At 41.2% G+C, this 24,730-nt stretch overlaps 2 protein-coding genes across 5 annotated transcripts in view; both read left to right on the top strand.

Moving 5' to 3' along the window:
• Positions 1–9,319, top strand: part of slc23a2 (solute carrier family 23 member 2) — a 26,776-nt gene extending 17,457 nt beyond the window's left edge. For both annotated transcript variants that reach the window (XM_046872228.1, XM_046872229.1), the window contains exons 8-15: positions 455–636; positions 2,034–2,154; positions 2,772–2,928; positions 3,048–3,195; positions 3,386–3,491; positions 3,618–3,885; positions 3,989–4,084; positions 4,249–9,319. In XM_046872228.1, the coding sequence (XP_046728184.1) occupies positions 455–636; positions 2,034–2,154; positions 2,772–2,928; positions 3,048–3,195; positions 3,386–3,491; positions 3,618–3,885; positions 3,989–4,084; positions 4,249–4,511 (1,341 nt within the window). In that variant the 3' untranslated portion in view covers positions 4,512–9,319. The remainder of the gene's footprint in view (positions 1–454; positions 637–2,033; positions 2,155–2,771; positions 2,929–3,047; positions 3,196–3,385; positions 3,492–3,617; positions 3,886–3,988; positions 4,085–4,248) is intronic.
• A 1,524-nt stretch (positions 9,320–10,843) lies between these two features.
• Positions 10,844–23,837, top strand: rassf2a (Ras association domain family member 2a). 3 transcript variants are annotated; one of them, XR_006928372.1, is made up of 11 exons: positions 16,423–16,516; positions 17,388–17,471; positions 17,859–17,934; positions 18,366–18,517; positions 19,498–19,601; positions 20,053–20,189; positions 20,559–20,712; positions 20,917–21,038; positions 21,373–21,470; positions 22,345–22,539; positions 23,124–23,837. XR_006928372.1 is itself a non-coding variant. In XM_046872148.1 (10 exons), the coding sequence occupies exons 2-10, from the start codon at positions 17,419–17,421 to the stop codon at positions 22,412–22,414; spliced, it is 966 nt and encodes a 321-aa protein (XP_046728104.1). In that variant the 5' UTR covers positions 10,844–11,171; positions 17,388–17,418; the 3' UTR covers positions 22,415–23,837. The 3 variants fall into 3 exon arrangements, 2 of the variants coding, with proteins under 2 accessions (XP_046728104.1, XP_046728103.1); XM_046872148.1 differs by lacking the exon at positions 16,423–16,516 and adding an exon at positions 10,844–11,171 and having other exon boundaries at positions 22,345–23,837; XM_046872147.1 differs by having other exon boundaries at positions 22,345–23,837.
• Positions 23,838–24,730: the final 893 nt, after the last annotated feature.

Consider the following 24,730-nt stretch of genomic DNA (forward strand, 5'->3'; position numbering starts at 1 on the left):
TATTTCCTCAAACTCTAGCCCCCGTCCAACCCCCCCTCATCCCCACCCTTTCACATTGTCTTTTTTTTTTTTTTCGCCTCTCATTTTTTCTCTCTCAGGTAAGAGCTTTAAAGCCCTGTGCTTTCGTTCTTCTGCTCTTTCGCAACGCCCTGCTCCATTAAAAGCTTTCTCTGCATGTCGAGGGGCTTCACAACCAGATTTTCTAACCGTGTTTGGATCCCGTGGCGAAACAGGGGCTTTCCCACGAGTTGGTTTGCATTCGATTATGCCGCTCATAAGAGTCTGGAGGCGGCCGTAATCAATGATTCCTCCATCCTAGGCTTCCTTCACGTCTCTCCGCTCTCATCTTCCAACCTCTTCCACTCTCTCGAATACAATTTGCTCACTGTGTACATACTGAGGTCAGAGCACATCTCACTTTTCTTTCCACCTCTCTTTGCCTTTTTACCCCCAGATTCAGGGGGCAATAATCGTGTCCTCTCTGGTGGAGGTGTGTGTGGGGGCGCTGGGTCTCCCGGGATTGTTGCTGAAGTACATCGGGCCTCTCACCATCACGCCCACTGTGGCCCTAATCGGCCTGTCTGGCTTCCAGGCAGCGGGGGAGAGGGCGGGCAAGCACTGGGGCATCGCTATGCTGTGAGTATCGCATGTACATTCCCACACTGTATCATATGGATGGAAAAACACACCCGAGGACCTGCTGGGACTCTTATTTACTTATAGGTTTCCGCTTTCACGCCACATTCCAAAGTGTTTTATTTCTATCCACGATTTATGTTTTTCTGTCAGTTTTCTGTTTCCAGTTTGTAACATTTTATATTACAGAAATGAGACGTCTGTACGCTTGCCTGTATTTCATCTAGAAATGAATAAAACAGAAAAAATGTGTCTCGCTTTTAAAAATTGTGACTTGCTGCGCGGTGCTCACACTGGAGACTCCTTCCATAATTCAATTATATTTTTTTATAGTGTTATGTCCCAAAGTAGACATTTAATAGGTCATAAATTGGGCATTTATATCTTATACGTTTGTCCCTAAAGAGTGAGCCAGGGCAAGGAAAGGCAAGAAAAAACTTGGAGATGGTTTAAGAAACCTTAAGAGGAACCAGACTCAAAAGAGAACCAAATATCCATTCATTTTCGTTCCATCATTGTTGAGGTTTGCTGTCCAGTAACAGATGCTTAAATGCAGAACTGTTGATGTTTTGACAGTACAAATCCATCCTCAAAGTTCAATATGGGTTGACAGATGGATTTTACCGATAGCTGGGTTGCACCGTGCTTCCAGATAACTAATTAATCAACCAATAGTTTTTAAAATGGATACTGGATAAAAACCAAACAATATGTTTAAAAAATAATAATAAAGCACAGTACTTAATCATGAAAATGTGCTGAAATAACAAGAAAAATACAAGACATGAATTCAAACTGAACAAAATGAATAAAAAAGACCCCAAACAGCACGTGGCATCAGTGATTCGCCTCTAGAGGCCGCTCTCGCCCTGTGTAATGACAGTGGACCGCCTTAGCCGCTCTGGCCACAGACGCAACCCGGATATTTCCAGCAAACTATCGGTGCCGATTAATCGGCAAATCGAATGAATCGGTCGGCATCTACAGTGGGATCAGGGTGCAAGTAGGTACTCGGGGCAATGTACTTATGGCAGCATCACTAAAAGGGAGATCCAGAAGGTAATACAGACTTTGTACAACAGTTACGACAGCTTGCAAAAAAAATTAGCATGGCATTTTTAACTCTTCCATGCTTTACATTTAAAAATCTTTTATGATTAGGACTGTTTGGAGCGTCTCAACCCTGCCGACCAATCAGAATTGAGAATTCGACAGAGCTACAGCAGAACGTGATTTGCGTTTAACGATACTGTCATTCGTGGCGGAAATAAAATGTCGCAGAAAATCCTAAAAGGCAGACTTAGGAGATTAGTGTGTTTTCTAAATGTGTGTGTGTGTGTGTGTGTGTGTGTGTGTGTGTGTGTGTGTGTGTGTGTGTGTTTTTTCCACTTTACCAGTACTATCTTTCTGGTGCTGCTGTTTTCTCAGTACGCTCGCAACGTGCAGCTGCCACTTCCCATCTACAAAGCCAAAAAAGGCTGGACCTCCTACCGCCTCCAGCTCTTCAAGATGTTCCCTGTGAGTCCTCCTGCTGTACACACACACACATGCACACACTTGTACACATGCGCGCGCACACACACAATCTCTCAAGCTTCTTCTTTCACTGACCCAGTGATTGACAGAATGTCAGAATGTATACTGTGTATTATTTATATATATATTTTGCTGTATTTCTTGAAGAGGCGTATTTGGTGTACGGGACCCGTTTACTTGGTTGGTCAGAAAGCAAGAATAATTGTGCGAGCGTAAATAAACGAAAAAATTAACACGCAGATCAGCTGCCTGACAGCCCAGAAGCATTTTTCCCGTCACAAACGAGCTCCATCCAGTGTCTGGTTACAGCATTATGGTAGTCATAAGCAGCCCGGAGGCACCAGATGGGCGACGCCAGAGCGTTTGATGAGCTTTTCTGGCACATGAGGAGGGTCACACATGTGCCAACCAATTTTATTTCCATTACCTGCTTAGACATGTGTTCAGTGCAGCATTCTGGATTCTGATTGGTCAGAAGGGTTGGTCATGGGTTGATTACTTTTTAGATCAGCACCTTGGACAGTGTCTGTGGTAATGACTGTGCTAGTGTGTAAGAGTGTGATTTGTTCTATGCTCTTTTTATTCATCTGTTTCTGTAGATCATCATGGCGATCCTGGTCTCCTGGTTTCTGTGTTTCATCTTCACCGTGACAGACGTGTTTCCTCCACAGAAGGATCAGTATGGTTACTACGCACGCACAGACGCCAGGCAGGGCATCCTGGCAGCTGCACCCTGGTTTAAGGTTCCCTACCCATGTGAGTGTGTGTTTAGGGTTAAATCGTACAGTAAATTCCAAAAATAAACAGTAAACATCAACAGTGAATGGATGTTTGTTTATTCCTTTTTTGTGTGCGCACATGTTTTCCCCTTGTAGTTCAGTGGGGGTTGCCGACGGTAACCACAGCCGGGGTGATCGGGATGATGAGCGCGGTGGTCGCCAGCATCATTGAGTCTATTGGAGATTATTATGCCTGTGCGCGGCTGTCCTGCGCCCCGCCTCCTCCTGTACATGCTATTAACAGGTACAACACACAAACACACACACACACACACACACACACACACACCAATGTCTTTAGACTGTACGTTTTTTTTACTGCTACTATTTATTTAATTGATTTAAAAATGTCATTATTTTTTACGCTAAGACACTTAGACTGTATGTAAATTTCATATGCTTTTTTTTTTTCCCCTTCTTTTTTTCCGTTTCAGGGGGATTTTTGTCGAAGGCCTGTCCTGTGTACTCGACGGTTTGTTCGGCACAGGAAACGGCTCCACATCTTCCAGTCCAAACATCGGTGTTTTGGGGATCACGAAGGTATCTGTGCTCTACAATGAGATGGGAAATAAATGGTTATGAATAGAGGGCGTTTGTGATTGGATGACGTGTGTGTGTGTGTGTGTGTGTGTGTGTGTGTGTGTGTGTGTGTGTGTGTGTGTGCAGGTGGGCAGTAGGAGGGTGATACAGTACGGCGCGTTGTTTATGCTGCTGCTCGGCACCGTGGGGAAGTTCAGCGCTCTGTTCGCGTCCCTCCCGGACCCCGTGCTCGGCGCTCTGTTCTGCACGCTCTTCGGCATGATCACGGCCGTGGGTTTGTCCAACTTGCAGTTCATCGATCTCAATTCCTCACGCAACCTATTCGTCCTCGGCTTCTCGATCTTCTTCGGGCTGGTCCTCCCCAACTACCTCAGGGGAAACCCTCTCGTCACCGGTGGGCACACACACAAAGACACGTCTCACACACACACACAAGTTCTGATGTCTTAATTGTGTAAAATGTGGAGTTGTGTGGCTCCTTTCTGTCTTGTGAACAGGAATTGTGGAGATCGACCAGGTGCTGAATGTTCTTCTTACCACAGCCATGTTTGTGGGCGGATCTGTGGCCTTCATTCTGGACAACACTATTCCTGGTGAGTGTTTGTGTGTGCAGTGTAGCCATTTTTTTCCTCCTTGGTGTGTGGCATGAATCGAATTGAACATGTACGTGTGTGTGTGTGTGTGTGTGTGTGTGTGTGTGTGTGTGTGTGTGTGTGTGTGTGTGTGTGTGTGTGTGTGTGTGTGTGTGTGTGTGTAGGCACTCCGGAGGAGCGCGGGATCCGTAAGCTGAAGCGCGGCTCGCGTTCGGGTGCCTCTGAACTAAAAGGGATGCGATCCTACGACTTGCCATTTGGCATGGACTTCCTGCGGCGCCACCGCATCTTCCAGTACCTACCCATCAGCCCCACGTTTGCCGGCTACCAGTGGAACAGACTGGGTGGAGCCTGTCGGGGGCGGGGCAGCATGCGGGAAGAGGAGGGCGTGGCTGTAAGAACGGAGGCAGGAGAAAGCAGAGTGTAGCGTGGAGCTGCTCTGTTCATCACGCTGTTCTCAAAGCCCTCGTTGTGTGTGTGTGTGTGTGTGTGTGTGTGTGTTTCGGGTTAGACGATGTCCACACAATTTTGATCTTCGACAACACCTATCGCGTGACTGGACACTACTGGAGTGTTCCAACATGTGGAAGTCCTGGAAACATTCCACCAGGGGGCGACGCTATTAGACTGTTTGACAAAAATTACTCGTTCTTTATTTCCTGAGCAAACCTGCACTGCACTGAGAAATGCTTCGAATATATATATATATATATATATATAGCCCGTATTAGTGTTCACGCAGCACACATCGTTAATTCTGTTTCGCACTTGATTATGCAAGAAAAAAACACACTTCTGATCCGATTCCTTTCTTCAGTCTTATAACCCTCGCTGGACTGTCCAGACACTTACATTTCCATCGACTTGAAACCCTCTCGGCGCATCGTCTCTGTGCTGAACCTTTCATTCGTTCAAATCGTTTTTTTCTGTGTTTGGAAGACAGGACATGTGAAGCAAAGCCTGAAAGGGAACTTTTTATCGGGGGGAAAAAAACATGTATTTTGTGTCTGGACGTTCACTCCTTTGTGTAGTAATCTGGCTTCTAGTCATCACCGTGTTGCAGTCATGCTACACTGAAATGCAATTATGCTTTTTCAATCTGTTTACTCTTTATCGCATCATCGTTTGGATGTTCCTGCTGAACTCGCTTGATGCGTTGTAATTGGAATGGAAGGTCCTGAGTTAAAATCCCAGCCCCACCATGCTACCACTTGCTGGGCCCTTAAACAAGGCCTTTAACTGCTGTTGCAATTAAATTAAAAAAAAATTTGTAAAAGTACAAATATTTCTAAAAACAGCTCCTAAAAAAACAATGCTGTCATATTTTATACGTTTTTTTTAAACGGCCTAGGGAACGAAGTTCTTCATGATCACCAAGAACTGTCCAGCGTGATGATCCTTTCGTGTTTATAGCTACAGCATATGGACAAATGTTTGCGGACACTTGAGCATTTCTATGTGCTCCTGTCTGAACATCCCATTCCATATTTGCTCTTATAATAAACTCCACTCTTCTGGACAGATGTTCCACTAGGTTTTGTGGAGATCTATGTGAAGATTTATTCACAAAGGAGTTAAAGTCAGGTACTGATGTAGGTGAGGTGAGGAGGACTCGGGTGCAGTCAGCGTTCACATTCATACTGGTGGGATGGAGCGCTATAGCAGGAGATCTTCCACTCAAACCCATGGAAAGCATATACTCTTTAGGGAGATGATCCATCATTGTAATGATGGAACAGGTATTCGGGTCTATCAGTTCAAGTGAAGGAACGGCACAATACAATTTGTGTGCCGCCAACTTTGTGGTAACAGTTTGGGGAAGAAGAACAAAAGGCTGGAAAGGTCTGGTGTCCCAATACATTTGTCCATGTAGAGTAACAGGAAATCACTCCATCATTTAAAGTATTTCAGAAGAGACTGTTGCATCAGTATGTCTAAAGAAAAAAAAGGAGCAAAATCTCAGACACCAAACATGTTGATGGATTGCTTTTGGGTGATGCATCTTTTTTCCCTTCGAAAAGGTTCCCTTAAAAAATTGTAAATATCGAAAAAGAAAAGTGGCAGAAGCTCTTGAGTTCTGATCTGTCAGTTTGAAAGTCCCTGTCTCTCTTTTCTCTTTCTAACTTTCTCTCATTTCACGTTGCCGTTTTATACAAGCGGTGCTTTTAAACCTTAAGGCTCTACCTGGCGTGGGGTTTTGCTTGGTTTTTTTTGTTTGTTTTTATTCCAGTGCATGTGCTGCGATGTCGGACAAAGAGTCTCGTAAAAAAGCAGCTTTGTTAACGTTCTAATGCTCGAGGCGAGCACGTCGCTTTTTTTTTTCCAGCCACGCAGACGCGTACGCTTTTGCGTATTTATTTATTTATTTATGCTGGTCTGAGCGTTAGGTGAGAAGGAAATGAAAAAAATCCAGGCGATATGAGAGATTTTATTTACTGGATCCTTTTACAGCCGAATTGGTGCTTCATGAGTCACAAAAAGTCATTCCCACGCCTCGCAGAAGCTCTCGTCTCTGCTCCACGCTAATGGATAAACTTGTTTCACTGGGCTGCATCAGCGAGGGAGAACCCGAGCAGCGTTCAAAGCGAGTTCATTTTCTGAGTTTGATTCTAATCCAGGCTGCAGATTTGTTTTATATCAATATCAATATACACTATATAGATAAAAGTTAGTGGACATCTGACCATGTGCTTTTTTTGAGCATCCCATTCCACATTTTAGTTCCAATTTGCTCCTATAATAGGTAGTGATGAAGGTGAGGTGAGGAGGCCTGGGGTGCAGTCAGCATTCACGTTGAGTAGGGTTGAGATCAGAGCTGTATAGCAGGAGATCTTCCACTCCAAAACCATGGAAAGCAGATCTTGTTCTGGTGCTGTGTACATGATGGCGCCTCTAGAGGATGTTCTATAGAATTGTCTGCCTTCGACTTTGTAAAGGAAAGTCAGGTGTCCCAATACTTTTGGCTATACAGTAGTTCTGGTTCACTTCAGGAGAAATCCTTGAATTCAATGTTGTTGTTTAACCAGTGGTGTGAAAAAACTGTGAAATGTGAACGCAGCTCATCACGTCCGAGGCGTCCGGGGGAAATCTCGCTCGGTGCAGCTCAGACACACATTTTACATTTCCACAGCCGCTCTGTGTGCCAGTATTGAGGGGTGTCACCGGGCTCTGCGCAGGAGTCGGAAGAGTCAACCTGCTGTTTACTACAAGTCTGGCGAAATAAGCTGGAGTACTGAAAACACAAGTATCACTGCAAAAAAAAACACCGTCGTGAAAATCAGCGCCGTGAAACGTACCATTTATTTCAGGACTCGACAGTAAGGGTCGAGCGATACGACCCAAATATCATATCGCGATACCTGAAGGGGTTTTAGGATAAAATACCTGACAGGAAAATCAGCTGCATTTTGTTTGTTTTTATATTTGATGCTGAAAAATTGGGGAATTTAACAACATCTTTGTTTTATCCGTCAGTTTGCAGTCCAGGTGTAAATATTACTATGTTTTAAAATTTCAGCAAAGATTTACAGGATTCCAATTTCGATGTCGTATTGCACTAAAGAAGAATTCCTCTGCAATTGTAGTTTTTCGAGTAAAATTAGGGAGCACAACTACAAAGAATTTGCCAAGCTCTCTTTTTTTTTAATTATTATAATTTTTTTTTTCATTGTTGAATTCATCAGTAAATCTTTAAATCTGTAAATCTTTCAACATTACAAACATCCATTTTTTTTTTTAAAGTGTAACTGACCGGAATAACATGCATCATTTATTTTTTTCTTTCTTTCTTAGAAAACAGTCCATCAAAACCTGTTTGTAGAAAAAATCACCTTGAAACCTCAAACACCAAAAAAAAAAAACGTTATGTAAACCCCGTTTCTAACTTTAACTCGTAACATACGCAGGTTTTTGAATTAATTTTGTTTATGGGAAAGAAAAAAAAATGCAAATGTGACAACCAAAAAGTTTTTTTTACTTTTAGGGTAAATACAAATTTAAAAAGTGGAAAGAAAAAGACAAAAATTCTAAATTCTTAATATATTTCTGAAACCTGATCATCTCTTTGTTGAATTTACGTATTTGATTCAATACTAATCGTAAATAAATATAAAAGTGGTGCACCGAAATATTATATACACAATATGGTCAAAAGTTTGTGGACACCTGACCATGTGCTGTTTTTTTTTCTCTCCCAGGATTTCACATTTCCAAAGGATTTTAAAATTTTTTATTGTATTTTTTTTTTTGCAGTGCATGTTATTTCAGGGGCGGAGTTAACCCTATAACACGTGTCGCCCCGTGTATATACCGTTTCTCGTGTAATACCGTACATTATAACAAACCACAAGCGTCCCTTCCTCACTTCTTCAGCACCATGTTCCCCAAATCCATTCTTCTTTCTCTCTTTTTTTTTTTTTTTTTTAATGTTCTCGAATGCTGAATACGACTCGAACGGACCTTCCTGCTAAAACCTCTCACTTTCTCTCCGATCTTAGCGGTTACTATGGTAACACTTGCAGTCTGATCGTCATAAGGATTGAGAAATTATACGGATTTGTTTTTTTTTTTTTTTTTTTGTGGCAGATCTCGAGTTTTTATTTATAATATCACGTATTCTAATAACGTGATTTAAGATTTGACCTTGAGGTCAGACGTGGAAGGTCGTGAGTGGTTTTGAGTAAGACGGTCACTCGGAGTATGATTCAAAGATAAAATCCCTTCAGTTATTTTGAAGGAGAGTCTATCTGAAGAGTATACTATTGTACTATCTGAAGTGTTTATCTTTTTATTCAATGTTTGTTTTTTTTCTTCTTCTTGATTTCTGATCTTTTTTTATACGTGATTTTTATGTTTTTACATGCAAACGATTTTTGTTTGTAGAGATCACAAATGTAAAGGTAAAGATTATAATACCATGCTGCCAAGCGCACCATTTCTTTTGTTACAATTCTTTTTATTTAAACATTATACATAGCTAGCTAGCTACATTGGTTAGCTAAAACCTTTTTTCATAATGTATTTTTCTAACATTGCTTCCAGTTTGATGTTGATCACAGAATAATAAATGAGACAGTTTTAGTAAGATACTTTATAAATATTATGGATATGAGTGAATATATGGAGTAGAGGATGGAGCGTGCTTTACTCCTGGACCAGGCTTCGTAAATACTAATTGTAGTGACTGTTTTATTCTTTTTGCTCCTGAAATTATATAAAAAAATGTTCCACATTGAACTTTTGTGTGTCTCGATTATTCTCTACATACTGTTAAGCGGTGATCAGGAAATCTATGTTTATACAGTTGCTGTACTCTAATGTAATAGTAACGTATAAGTGGGAGGAGCATTTAGTACCCGACTTTTCCACGATCTGCTGTCTTCAAGTTGCTTCACGTTTGTCAATCTGTCTCAACTTTTGTCGTGTAGGCTGTATAAATGTAAAATCTATTATTTACAAACAATATTCCGCAACAATCCCGTCTCCAGTCAGAAGTTATAGCAAATCTACAATCTGCTCCATGATCCATGGTTTATAATGGGTAGTAAGGGAAATTTGGTCCCTATTTATCACCCATTATAATAGTACAGATTGTAATAATTTTTATATACTACTATTTTATATACTTTTTTATACTATTTTATAAGATGAAACGCTTCTCCTGAATCAGCTGCAACTACAATTTATTTAAATGAATACTGCCCCACTGCCCCACCCACTGCCCCCGCCAGCTCACTATTGTTTCCGGGATTCCCTCATTAATTATTCATGCGACGGCGCGATTACAGGGGCGCTTATGCCGCGCGCTGATTGGCTGAGCCGGGATTCCCTCATTAATTATATCGGTATGGTGAACAAAGAGGTGTCCAAAGTCGCGCGCTGATTGGCTGATAAGAGGAGAAACAATAGAGGGCGGGGGAGGGTGAGAGGGATAGAGAGGGGGGCGGGGGAGGGGTCGGTCTTCGTGCTCGCCTCCTTTGAAGACGGATCAGGAGTCACTGATTCACTGATTCACTCAACTGAAACAACTGACTCCAGCCTGCAAACAATATATAAAAACTGTAAATAAAATCCTAAGTGTTATATATAATAACACTTAATGGATTTAATAGCATTACTAAAGCAAGACCCAATGAACACAATTGAAAAATTTCCTTTCACTGCAGCCACAACTGCACAGCCCAAATACATCAGAAGCACAGGTTCGCCCTGCATTTTGGTAGTACTTTTTGAGTTCTCAGATCACGGAAACTCATCATATATTACATCTGTATAACGTTTATAATATACATAGACCAAGAAGAACTAAATGTTTTTGTTTTGGCCTTCACAGAGCCAACATCATGGTGTCTGTCTGGGATTACATAAAGAGACTCAAGGCAGTCTTCATCCAGAAGATCTGTAGTTAGATCTCCAAGATGTCTGCAAAAACCTACCTACTGAGTTCCTTCAAAAAACTGTGCAAGATTTGATGCTGTTTTGCAGACAACAAATATTGATTTGATTTGGATTTCTCCACTGTTTATTTATTTACTTTCCACTTTGTTTGTTAAAAAAAAAATGTTAGCACTTAATTTTGAAAGCCTTCTTACTTCTTACTTTTTTGCATTTTTTCACATTTGCCTAAAATGTTTGCACTATATTACAACATAACAAAATATAACATAACTATTTAAGATGTGTTACGTATGAATCGATTCTCTCGTTCGTTTATAAATACATATATAAAAAAGGAGTCGTTTAAGTAAAAATGAACCGATTCGGTATCGAGTCCCCACGTCAAGACTCTCCCTCTCCGGGTCTTGTTCTGCTGCACGCGCGACACCGGGGCGGATATATATATATCTATATCTATATCTATATTTTATACTGTGCGCGCGGACGGTGCTGGTTCGGGCGGGGCGGAAGCACGTGTCTTGGTTCGGAATAGCAGTCGGGCCGGAAGTGCGCTGCACGTGCGTTCGGTTCCGCTAGGAGAAGAAGGAGAGACAGAGAGGCGCGTGGAGATAAGGAGGCAGGAGAAGCGCGAAGCGCACGAATCACACACACACACACACACAGCCAACAACAACAAAAGCACGCGCGACCGGTGAGTGGACATAAAATACTTCTTATAATACCTCTGTGTGTGTGTGTGTGTGTGTGTGTGTGTGTGTGTGTGTGTGTGTGTGTGTGTTAGGATCAGTAGGATCCTAGGAAGGCCATTATGTTGCTTTGTAGACTCTTAGATGTTTCCTGATACAAGGAGTTGGAACACTATCCGATCTGCTCGGATCCGATCATGGTTTTCCCCCACTGGTGGATTAGAAACCATGCACACGTTTGATGCTCCTCGTGATCTTTAAGTGTGTGCACGATGTTCTGTCATGTGAATGGTCAGAGATGTGGTGTTGGTCCTGACCAAATGTGAAGCATCATCACGGGGGTCCAGGGTTTATAATCCACCAGTGTGGAAGAGGTGAGATGCGATCTGATACCAGGCTGGTGCTCAACTGATGTTCAACCATGTTTAATCTGTGGTGGTGGTGATGGTGATGGATGTGATGGTGGTGGTGGTTGTGGTGATGATTATTGTGGTGGATGTGGTGATGGTGGTTGATTTGGTGATGTTGGTTGTGGTGATGATTGCGGTGATGATGATTGTGGTGGATGTGGTGATGGTGGATGTGGTGATGGTTGTGGTTGTGGTGGATGTGGTGATGGTTGTGGTGATGTTGGTTATGGTTGTGGTGGATGTGGTGATGGTGGTGGTGAATATGGTGATGGTGGTGGTGGATATGGTGATGGTGGTTGTTGTGGTGATGGTGGTTATGGTTGTGGTGGATGTGGTGATGGTGGTGGTGAATATGGAGATGGTGGTGGTGGATATGGTGATGGTGGTTGTTGTGGTGATGGTGGTTGTGGTTGTGGTGGATGTGGTGATGGTAGTGGTGAATATGGTGATGGTAGTGGTGAATATGGTGATGGTGGTGGTGGATATGGTGATGGTGGTTGTTGTGGTGATGGTGGTTATGGAGGTGGTGGATATGGTGATGGTGGTGGATGTGGTAATGTTGGTTATGGTTGTGGTGGTGGTGATGGTGGTGGTGGTCGTCACGCTTAGAGGTTAGCATTGCCTCTTCACAGCTGCAGGGTCTGGGGATGGGGTAAGTGATGATGCTTCATATGACTGTGTAAAGATTCCTCTGGGTTCTCTGGTTACTTCTTCCTCCAGGGAAAAATGGGGGAGAGAGAGTGAGAGTGAGAGAGAGAGAGAGTGAGAGTGAAAGAGAGAGAGAGAGAGAGAGAGAGAGAGAGAGAGAGTGAGAGTGTGATACCCAGTATTGGTGGGATAGGATCCAGATCCATTGACACCTGGTCATAAAAACAAATATATTCTCTCTCTCTCTCTCTCTCTCTCTCTCTCCACATAGTGAAGGTTTGCAGTTGAAGTACTTAAGAACTGTTAAATGTTTCCCCAGAACTCGTGATGAGCCTCTTTGTTTTTAAAGAGAGAAGTGATTTATGTTTAACAGATGAACGTTGCCTTGAAAACACACACACACACACACACACTACCTCAGTTTTACACTGACAGATCTGGCAGTTCTCTTTTAGGGAGTATAAAATGGAGTAGAAGTTCAAGCAAGCACACAGACACACACGCACACACACACACACACAGAGTGGTGAAGCTGTTAAACTCATAAGCAGAGGGAAGGAAGCGAGGAGGAAAGACGAATGTTTGAGGGTCGTCATGACGATTTGAACAATGGTAAAGGCGCTTGGGAGGTGATGGAGAAACAGGGTGCTGTGTTGTGACCTTTTTGTGTGTGTGTTTGTGTGTGTGTGTGTGTGTGTGTGTGTGTGTGTGTGTGTGTAAAAAAGAAATAGAGGGAGTCTGTGTGTTTGAAAAAGAGAGAGTGTATGTGTGAGAGCGAGAGAAAGAGATTGTGTGTGTGTGTGTGTGTGTGTGTGTGTGTGTGTGTTTGTGTGTGCATTAAAGACAAATAGTTGTTATCTGTATCTTAATAGAGACAGAAGTTTGGTGAGTAACTGCTTTGGAATTGAAAAACCAGGCACACACACACACACACACACACACACACACACACAAAATAAGTAGAAATACTGAATCGGGATGTCAGACAGATAGAATCCACAAATTGAATCAGACTGCGTTAAGGTCAAATGTGTGTGTGTGTGTGTGTGTGTGTGTGTGTGTGTGTGTGTGTGTGTGTGTGTGTCTCTCTCACATTTGGCTGATCACTCGGCCAGCTCCACTTCTACTGGCAGTTCCCCCAGACCATCACACACACACACACACACACACACACACACACACACACACAGTTTCACTTCCTTTTTTGGTTAATTAGATTTATGGACAATAAACTCTTGAAAAGGTTCAGTGTAAGTGACAGGATATTAATCCACTTCCCGGCTTATGATTTGTCTTGTGTGTACAGTTTGTAGGTGTCAGAGTGATTTTTCTTCATTGTAGTGCAGTCCTTTTCTAGGAAAAATGGGCGGGGCTTAGTCATGAGTCTCTTCTGCTCTCGTTAGGGGCCTCTACAGCGGTTTCCATATCACTTTCTCCACTACATCTGCCTCTTTCAAACTCACCACCTGCATGTCTTGGAGACTCGTGTTTGACCTCATCCATCAACCTGTTGGGGCAGAAGTCATGATTAACGTGTTCATCCGTTCGACCAATCACAAGGTTTCACGTCGTAGCTGTGGTATGTGTGAAATGCTGACGAGAGCGAACGAGCAGCTCCTCTGCAGTCTGGAACTGGGTTTGGAGTTTTCCCTTCACACATTAATAAATTCTGCTTATTAGGCCACGCCCACTTCCAGCATGACAGAATGGTGTTAGCTCAGCGCTCATATCGGTGTCTGGTGTAAATAACTGCAGATCGTCTCATTCCTGTATTTCTCACGTGTCGTCTGGCACATGACGGTTCACAAGGCCTGAGAGTGCAGTTATATAAGTATTAAAAAAAAGCCTTGAGTCATGAGAGAAGGCTGTTCTTTTTTTATCACAAGGTCTGAACTGTAAAAGTATTGAGCTTCAGAGCTTCAGGGCTTCAGGGCTTCAGGGCAGAATGAATGAGGAAGTGTGAAGCGTTTCTTTTCCTTTTTTTTATTAATTTCCTCTTATAGCAAAGCTCGAAATCTCCACACTCAGACGAGACACCACACATAAAGATGGTCGTGTTTTTTTTTTTTTTTTACATTTTTTTTACATTTTACATCAAAATATCACCAAGAATCTTTTTCCTGTTTCCTCCATACTATACTATACATGCCAGTATATCAGTCTATCTATACTATTCTATACTGTACCTCACTATAGAGTATATTATACTAATGTTTAAGGCTGTCGCTCAATTCAAATATTTTTCCGATATCACGATAAACCGCAACCTAATCACAAATTTATATCTGTTCTAAATGTACCTTAAGTTAATCAACATGCGCATACACAAATACTGACGCCTTATGCAAATGTATGTTTATTATAAGCGAAGACTAAACATTCTCGTAAACGTTTTAAAGTAATTGTGGCGTTTTTAAATGAAGTAAATCATCAGGACACTAAATAGAACTTTTGCTATGTTTCCACACGGACGGTTTTAATTGCCGGATGCTCTCTTTAAGAATGCAAACCGCCAATGAAGAAGAATAAGAAGAATCGTGGCGGATTTTGGTGCTTGATTTGAGACTTTTTATATTTTTATATCTGAGTAAATAAAGGTCACGGAGGTGTGCTGCGTTGAAGGTTTTGATTTCGCCTCTCTTATATTTATTTATGTTTTTAATGAAAATGGTCAGAAAGCGAACAGAAAATTTAACAGCCTTAATTATATTATATTATATTGTACAGTATGTTATTACATGTTATTGATACTATATTCAACACTGTATGATTTCTATATATATATATTGTTATTTAAAAAATAATTATAATATCTATAAATTTTGTCTGTAATATCAGTGTAAATACGAATAAATGAAACAGAAAGAAAGACAGACAGATTATGGAAGAAATATCGATTGGATATGAAAATATTGCAAAAAGAAAGGCATGATGGGAAACTGACTACATCATTTAGTCACAAGTGAACCTACTACATGAATGCAGCTTTTAACAAACACTTAACCTCCGGCATGACTGCTGTGTCTCTGACCCTGACCTTGACCTTGACATTCACCTGATCACTAACAGCTCTTGGTGCTTCTCAGCAGCTTGGAGCATCCAGGCTTTGTATAACGTGTGAAATATTAAAGAAGCGGTTTACTATTCTGAGCTAATTGATGATGAATATTTTATCACAGCTGAACACCGTGCGCAGTGTGTAAGGAACACGGGCGGGGCTGAGACACTCGCTTCGGTTTTTACATCACACACACACACACACAAACACACACACACACACACTCTCACTCATGCATGAAGTTGAAGGATCAGACGAGGTGACGTGATGTGTGTGTTGATAACGAGCTCAGCCTGTTGTGGAAAGTGTCAGCATTAATTATGTATATTTGCTTTGGATCATTTTCAGGAAGTTTGCCATCAATTATGAAGTGAACTAGATAGATAGATAGATAGATAGATAGATAGATGGATAGATGGATAGATGGATGGATAGATGGATGAATAGATGGATGATATGCATATAGATAGATAGATAGATGGATGGATGAATAGATGGATGATATGCAGATAGATAGATAGATAGATAGATAGATAGATAGATAGATAGATAGATAGATAGATAGATAGATAGATAGATGATATGCAGATAGATAGATGGATAGATGGATTGATGGATGATATGCAGATAGATAGATAGATAGATAGATAGATAGATAGATAGATAGATAGATAGATAGATAGATAGATAGATAGATGATATGCAGATAGATAGATGGATAGATGGATTGATGGATGATATGCAGCTAGATAGATATAGATAGATAGATAGATGGATAGATGGATGGATGGATGGATGGATGGATGGATGGATAGATAGATAGATAGATATTCTGGAATAGTTAATAAGATGACTGTGCATCTGTGTATCTGGGTCTTGTTTGTGCACATGTGTGTGTGAGAAACAGGAAGAGAGGAATAAAGAGGAGAGCAGCTGTGTGTTTGGGACTCGTGTGCGTGTGTGTGCTTGTGTGTGTGTGTGTTGAGGAAGTCTAGCGTTACTTGACTGTGAGCTTCAACTTCCTCTCTAAACAGCAGAAAGAGGAAGAGTGGAGCAAAAAGGCAACACTTCCTCCATTATTTTTGCCAACTCAATCTAAAGAAGAAAGCTTGCAAAGAACCTTATTAACACACACGAGCACACACACACACACACACACACACTCACCTCAGATGCTTATGTTAACACAGCTTTGCTCACTGCAACAGGAAATACAGAGGGCCACAGAGCAAAGGTAACTGAATTATGATTCAGTGTGTGTGTGTGTGTGTGTTTTCAAGCTTGTTTTCTACTCGGCCATCAAGTGACAACCCAGTCAATGCAAATAAACATATTTAATTATTTTTTTTAATTATACAGCGTTTAAAAAGGTTTCAAGAATTTTGAGGCGTTTTCTGGTTTGTGATTGGTTACAGAGGCTTTGTGGGCGGGAACTTCTTAATCAGGGCTGTTTCGTGATCGGACATTTAGTGAAATTCAGTAGTTTTGGGGTGTTTCTGTGTAAACATGGAAGTTGGGATGAGAGTCAATGCAAATCACTGCACTGTGAAGAATGAACACTTCATGACACACTTCATGAATAGACACCGTGATCCTGCACCTGTTCCTCTCTCTCTCTCTCTCTCTCTCTCTCTCTCTCTCTCTCTCTCTCTCTCTGTCTATCTTTCTCTCTCTCTCTCTGTCTATCTTTTCTGGAAGCTTTTCTGTAGCCCCACTGTGTAATTCAGAAGGAAAGTGTAGTTGTGCTGGCACCATGCCAGGGGAACCTCCAATCTGTGTGTGTGTGTGTGTGTGTGTGTGTGTGTGTGTGTGTGTGTGTACAGAATATAAAGTATATTGTATGTGTGTGTAAAATATCAAATATGTTGTGTGTGTGTGTGTGTGTGTGTGTGTGTGTATGTATACAGAACATAAAGTTTATATTTTGTGTGTGTGTGTGTGTGTGTGTGTGTGTGTGTGAGAGAGAGAGAGAGAAAACCACCCCTGTCCTGAATCCATAAAATAAGTAAAACACACACAAGCTTTGTTTCAGGAGACTTTTTAGTCTCTGATATTCTCTCTCTCTCTCTCTCTCTCTCTCTCTCTCTCTCTCTCTCTCTCTGCAGTCTCCATCCATGCAGTCGTATTACAGTTAAGATGGAGGAGCAGAATGAAGGTGTTCAGGTCGGGGAGAATAAATACATCAGCAAGTAAGTCTCATCTCATCAACTTCTCAACATCTTATATTTTATCTCATCTCATAATCACATCTTCACCACATCTCATCACAACTTTTCATCTCATTTTACCATCATCTCATCTCATCTTAATATTTAATCTCATCTCATCACCACATCTACTCATCATATCATCATCTTATTTCATTTTCTCCTAATCTCATATCTCATTTTCACATCATTACATCAAATCATCACATTTTCTCATATCTCATCATCTCATCTTTACATCTTCTTATATCTAATTTTTTTCATATCTCATCATCCTATCATTTCATATTCTTATTTTCTCATCATTCTATATCTCATATGAGTTTTAAACGTGTGTGTGTGTGTGTATGTGTGTGTGTGTGTGTGTAGGAGCAGCGTCCTTGCCCACCTGAAGACCTATAACCTTTATTATGAAGGACAAAACCTGCAGCTGAGACACAGAGAGGTAGAAACACACACACACACACACACACACACACAGATTTATTTTTAAAATGTGGTTCAGCTTAACTCCTACTGTCCCTGCTCCATAATTTACCGGTCTCTGGGTAGTAATGAACTGTGTGTGTGTGTGTGTGTGTGTGTGTGTGTGTGTGTGTGTGTGTGTGTGTGTGTGTGTGTGTAATTACAGCTGCTTTCTTGATGCAGCCTGAGGTTGCCCACAGTTCATCACCTACCATTAATTACTGCTTTACCTAACCAAACCGGTGTGTGTGTGTGTGTGTGTGTGTGTGTGTGTGTGTGTGTGTGTGTGTAATTACAGCTGCTTTCTTGATGCAGCCTGAGGTTAAGCCCACAGTTCATCACCTACCATTAATTACTGCTTTACCTAACCAAACCGGTGTGTGTGTGTGTTTCAATGGTTGCTGTACACAGGAAGAAGGTGAGCTGATTGTTGAGGGTCTCCTGAACATCTCCTGGGGTCTGCGGCGACCAATCAGATTGCAGATGCAGGATGACAACGAGCGAATCCGACCACCTCCCTCATCTACATCCTGGCACTCGGGCTGTAACTTGGGCAACCAGAGGTCACACACACACACACACACACACACATTATTGCTGCAAACAGATTCAGTAAATATGCCAGGCTGTTTTGGACGAGGTGAAAAGCTTTTCCTATGGTTATGATGTAGATGCCGACACACACATCAGCACACACCTCACACATCTGATTACTCATTTACTGGAAGGTCCATCTCCATGCTCAGGTCTCCTTTTCCTACTGCATGGGTTCTTCACATTCTCATTTCAAGACTTTCAACATGGACACCAATGTTTAATTTTTTATATTACACTTCTCAGAACTCAGATCTCAGAACAGTCATAACATAACATAACTCAGTCATAACATATCTCTCTCTTTTTCTCTCTCTCTCTCTCTCTCTCTCTCTCTCTCTCTCTCTCTCTCTCTCTCTGACTCTCTCTCTCTCTCTGACTCTCTCTCTCTCTGACTCTCTCTCTTGAATGTCTGTCTATCTTTGACTACCTGTCTGTCTCTCTTTGTCTCTCAGGACAGTAATACGTGTGCAAATCATGTAGATTGTTTCTGTCCCAATGTAATAATCTTTATCCAAAAAAACTTAAAGAATCTGGAAGGAAGGAATTTATGGACGGACACCACCCAAGATAAATACGGTGTGGGTCAAAACAAATCCAAGGGAAAGATGAAGCTTACAGATGTGGCGAACCAAACATGGTCCGATTCGTTACATACAACAGTCCAGCAATTACAGAGGTCTGTGTCGAGTCTAATTCGGGATTCCGTCCTGAACGAAACGTCTGGACGGACGAAATGACTAGCGACTAAACTATGCTAATGAGAGAATTTGGATTTGCGTGAGTAAAAGCTATGTAGATGATGGAGATCCTCCTGGGATAAAAGCGGCAGGAAGTTCTTTGCTGTTCATGTAAACACTGATTTCAAACAAACTCCATACTCCCGTGACACAACAGGAAGACGGCGTTTACTCGAAATAACGATGCCGTTTTCTCTGTTTTTGTGTAGCGCTGAGGCTCAGAAACAAGCTCCGCCCTCCATCGATGTGACGCTGTCCGAGAGCGAATCGGAAAACAGCATGGTAAACGAAATGGAAAACGACGAACATGAAGGTGGGTGAGATGCTTCCAGGACTCGCCGGGTGCTACCCATAATGCACTGTGGGACTACGTCATGTTAAAATTTATTACGTAAGATTTATATTGGCGTTCTCGCTTTATTACGGCGTTGTTTCCATCACAACCGCTTACACAAGGACTCTTATGGCGGATTGTCTTGGAATCAGAACGTAGTATAAGTAACAGTCGTTTTGTCAAATGAAAAAACGTGAACTGTGCATGCCGTTTATTTACTTTCCCGCTCTTTGAAAATTAAATAGTTTTCAAAAACCTTTGTTTTTAAAGTCCACACTAAGTATCCACTTTAAAAAATAATAATAATAAAAAGGTTTTAAAAAAGCGACATTGACTGAAAACAGCGCCTCAGTGTGGACAGAAGACCAAAATACGTCCGAAGTTATATAAGTCCCTCTTTCTGAGTCTCTCTTTTTCTCTCACTCTTTAGAAGACACCTGCTCTCAGCTCCTGAGGACTAAAAGTGATGCAGGGGTTTTGAGGCGGGGAAACAAGCGGTCTCCTAGCGACCAGCGGCGAATCAGGAGGCACCGTTTCTCCATCAATGGCCATTTTTACAACCACAAGGTGAGCACGAATCACACGCCTGCTTTACTGTCCAGACTCTACCCCAATATTATCTCACCCTAAACACCAAACTCTCTCTCTCTCTCTTTCTCTCCTTTTTTCTCCCTAACACTTTCATTCTGTCTATCATTATCTCTCTTTCTGTCTCTCTTTCTCTCCCATTTTGTGTTTCTCTCTGTTTCTCTCTCACTCTTTCGCTGTCTGGTTTTCTGGCTCTCTCTTTTTGTCTCTTTTTCTGTCACTATCGCACACTCTGTCTTTCTGTTTCTTTGTATGTTTTTTCACATTTGTCATCACTCTCTCTCTCTCTCTCTCGCTCGCTCGCTCGCTCTCTCTCTCTTTCGCTCTCTCTCTCTCTCTCTGACCCAGACGGCGGTCTTCACTCCGGCGTACGGTTCTGTCACTAACGTGCGTATAAACAGCTGCATGACGACGCCGCAGGTGCTGCGTGTTTTACTCAACAAGTTTAAGATTGAGACCAGTCCTGATGATTTTGCGCTCTACATTGTCCACACCACTGGAGGTCAGTCTTTCTCTCTATCTCTCTCTCCCCATAATTCTCTCTCTCAAATTCTCTATCTCTTTTGTCTCAATTTCATTGTCTTACAGCTGAAACCTGAAAAATGTCCAACTCCTAGTGTTCACATAGCAGCAGTGCGGCCTAAAACAGCCGTGTGTGTGTGTGTGTGTGTGTGTGTGTGTGTGTGTGTGTGTGTGTGTGTTCCAGAGCGAGTTAAACTAAAGCCCACAGATCATCCTCTGGTGTTAAGGATCCTGCAGGGTCCTTGTGAGCAGGTCTGCAGGATCTTCCTGATGGAGCAGGACCTTGGAGAGGAGGTCACATATGATGTAAGTGCTTTGAGGAAACGAGGAAAAACTTGGTGGTATCTGGAAAAGGAAATTTTTTTTAGGGAGTGTAAAAAAGACAACACAAAGCATCAGAATCAGGTTTATTGACCAAGTGTGTTGACACACAGCTGGAATTTGGTTCCAGCTGTTGGTGACTTCAAAATTACAGACATAAATAACTCTATACATTTAGCTTTTACTATAAAAGACAAAAAAAGTGTTTTATTCCTCGTAAATTTACCAACAAATTGCTTCCTGTTGTCTTTTAGGTTATAGCAGTTATAATCTCTCTGCATGCAGTTTGTTATAGCCATGTGTGTTTTCTGTCCACTAGGTGGCGCAATACATCAAGTTCGAGATGCCCGTGCTTCAGAGTTTCATCACCAAACTGAAAGAAGAGGAGGACCGGGAGGTGCAGAAACTCAAACACAGGTATAGAAGAAATTCACACGCACTCCTTCATTCCTAAACATGGTAGATGATGGATATACAGATCACTAATCCACGTCATCTTGACACGTCTTTAACACGTCTCTCTGGGGCTACAGGACCGAGCCTCTACCCATAATGCACTGCACGATACATCAGTTTTAAATGTTGCTCCTTCAATCCCCTCAGGATTAAATGTTTTTATTATTACACGGCTTTGATTTCGAATTCTTGAATCTGATTGGTCGAAAATCGTTCAATATGGCGATTCTTGTAATATGTCATTGTTTCTATAGTAACCATTTACACAAGGACGTATGGTGAGAATCATAATGACCAGGTTTAAAAATTATTATTATTATTATTTTTTTATACAATTAAGGGATAAAAAAAGTCATTTTTAATATGATGAGGATTAAAATAAAGTAATTTTGGAAGAATAAAATTAAAACAAAAAAGTGATATAATTTTTTTTTATTTAATATTTTATATATTTTTTATTATTATTATTATTATTATATAATTATAATTATTATAATTTATATAATTAAGGGATTAAAAAAAGTCATTTTTAATATGAGGATTAAAATTTATTTTTTTGATATGATGATAAAAAACGATTTTATTTTATTTGATGATGAAAAAAGGTGATTTTGGATATAAGAATTAAAAAGTAATTTTTTTAAAATGAGGACAAAAAAAATTGGTATAAGGAGAAAAAAAGTTTTTTTGATAGAATGAAAATAAAAAACATTTTTGATATAAGGATTAAAAAAAGCTTTTATTATAACAGGGGAGGTTGTAGCGCTCACTCTCTCGCTCTCTCTCTCTCTCTCTCTCTCTCTCTCTCTCTCTCTCTCTCTCTCCATCCTCGTAGATATAAGAATCTGCGCTTCATCATTGAGAAGCAGCTGCAGTGTTCACCAGATGGTTCCACCTCCATGTGATGAAGCTCCTCCACCCAAAGATGTTTGGCTCTTCGCTCCGCCCTCACACTCCTGATGTTCTCTCGGTGTCACGACACCAGAGTTCAGCTCGTCTTTCTCCACATTCATGATCGATGTGGTCCTCGGTGTGTTTTTAAATTCTAAAGTGTGATGGTACTTATTTTACTTGGTTACTGTGTGAAATGTTCACATGCTCCAGTCACGCTGGAGGTCCAGACGGTGTTACAATTGACCAGGAAGTGTTCAGGGTTTTTACACGATTCAGGGTTTTACTGAAGACCACTGTTTTCAGAAACACGGCCTCGTCGACGTCCTCTCAAACCCCTGACGCGTGCTGAGGGAGGGGGTTTCTCAGCGTGCTTTTCACCTTGCCAGCTCATTGACTAGCTGGGAAATTCTATGCTATTCTGTGCTCCTGTAGCATTACTACGTCACACCAAGCAAAAGAGTTAGCATGCTAGCTGGAAAACAAAGCAGGGATAAACAAACAGCTGAGATTTAGCTAGTTATAGCTAGCGGTTTCCTTTTTCCCCCCATCATTAAAATGTTTCCACTTTCTAAAGAAAAAGATTAATCAGACCTGCTGGAGCTTTACAATCCCCAAACATAGAACCAAACTCAATGTGGGGTATCATAATGTGAGGAATAACTTTAAAAAAAAATTATGTATTATGTAAAATTATGTAACTACTGTTTTATTTTTCCCAAGAGTGCATTGACACTTAGCTGCTCAACTTCCTAATGAACACCTCAGTGATGTCATAGGGAATTGACCCTCTCAGTTTGCCCCCATTCCCCTTTTCCATACAACATTGAGGCTGAATCTTCTGAGAGGAAGTCGACGAGGTGTGTGGAGGAAACCATATGGGGACGCAGACGATTTTAAGGCGACATGCTTCTGCCCCCTAGAGGCACAACATGGAAAAGCACATTCAATTACCACAAGTCAGATCCTTGGATGTAATAAGAGGACTCGATTCTAAGCACAATATAAAACATACACACTCTTTCTCTCTCTCAAACACACACACACACACACTCTCTCTCTCTTCTTTGAAATAGTCATGTTTAGCAAAAGCAATCTCAGCCCAACATGTGATGTGTTAATGTGTAGGATGTTGGGCTGTTATTAACTAAAGCACAAGCTGCTGGAGGTGTGTGTGTGTGTGTGTGTGTGTGTGTGTGTGTATGTTTAAACATTATGGATGTGACTATCAATAAACTGATTTAGAAATGCTGCCTGTTTAAGGTGTGTGTGTGTGTGTGTGTGTGCGTGTGTGTGCAAGAATTAATTTGTAATGTTTTTATTCCTTTTTTTACATCCTTCTCCTCCCATGTTTTTCGACGCTTATGGATGAAAATATAGATCCAGCACGACGTTTATTTGATGCTGACAAATTAAATACATTTTCAAAACAGAAAACAGTGGAATCGTCTTTTTTCTGTGCATTTTCTACATTTTAGAACATTTTCAGTGTCGTTCATGTCTCTGCCACCAGGTGGTGGTGTTTGGTTTAGCATGCTGTCCCAGAGTTGTGTCTCTGTCTCTATTTATTTGTTAATACTGTATATATGAATAAAATGTATATAATTAATAATATTAGTGGCGTTAAAATGAATTTGCTCAGGTTTTGGGACACCTGACTTCATTACCCTTCCAGCCATACAATCTTCTCCAAATCTAGCAGCACATATTCGTACACGAGGTCTTTGGATGCAAGAGCATGAAATTCTCCCTTCACTTGAACTAGGAGACCCAAACCTGTTCCAGCATGACGAGGCCCATGAGCACAACGCCAGATCCATGAAGAACTGCTTTCCATGGGTTGGAGTGGAAGATCTCCTGCTACATTGAACTGATGAATGTGAACACTGACTGCACCGCAGGCCTCCTCATCTCACCTTCATCAGTGCCTGACTTTACTTACATTCTTGTGGCTGAATGAGCGCAAATCTGCACAAAATCTAGTGGAACATCTTCCAAGAAGAGTGGAGTTTATTATAAGAGTGAAGGAGGAGTAAAAGAATGGGTACCATGTGTGAATGTTTGGCTTTAATCCATTTCAAAGTTCATTACCCAATTAACTAAAAAGGTCAAATAGAATAATAGATAAAACTGTGTGTGTGTGTGTGTGTGTGTGTGTGTGTGTGTGTGTGTGTGTGTGCACATCTAATAATTTCCTAAACATCTAATTGTCAAGCTCTAATTGTAATTCAACTTTAAACGAATTCGGTTTGATTCCGCACATCTAATAATCATCACATGCCGTTACTGATATCATGAGTTTTACAACGTGTGTGTGTGTGTGTGTGTGT

The sequence above is a fragment of the Silurus meridionalis genome, chromosome 17, assembly GCF_014805685.1.
Source record: "Silurus meridionalis isolate SWU-2019-XX chromosome 17, ASM1480568v1, whole genome shotgun sequence".
Classification (NCBI taxonomy): domain Eukaryota; kingdom Metazoa; phylum Chordata; class Actinopteri; order Siluriformes; family Siluridae; genus Silurus; species Silurus meridionalis.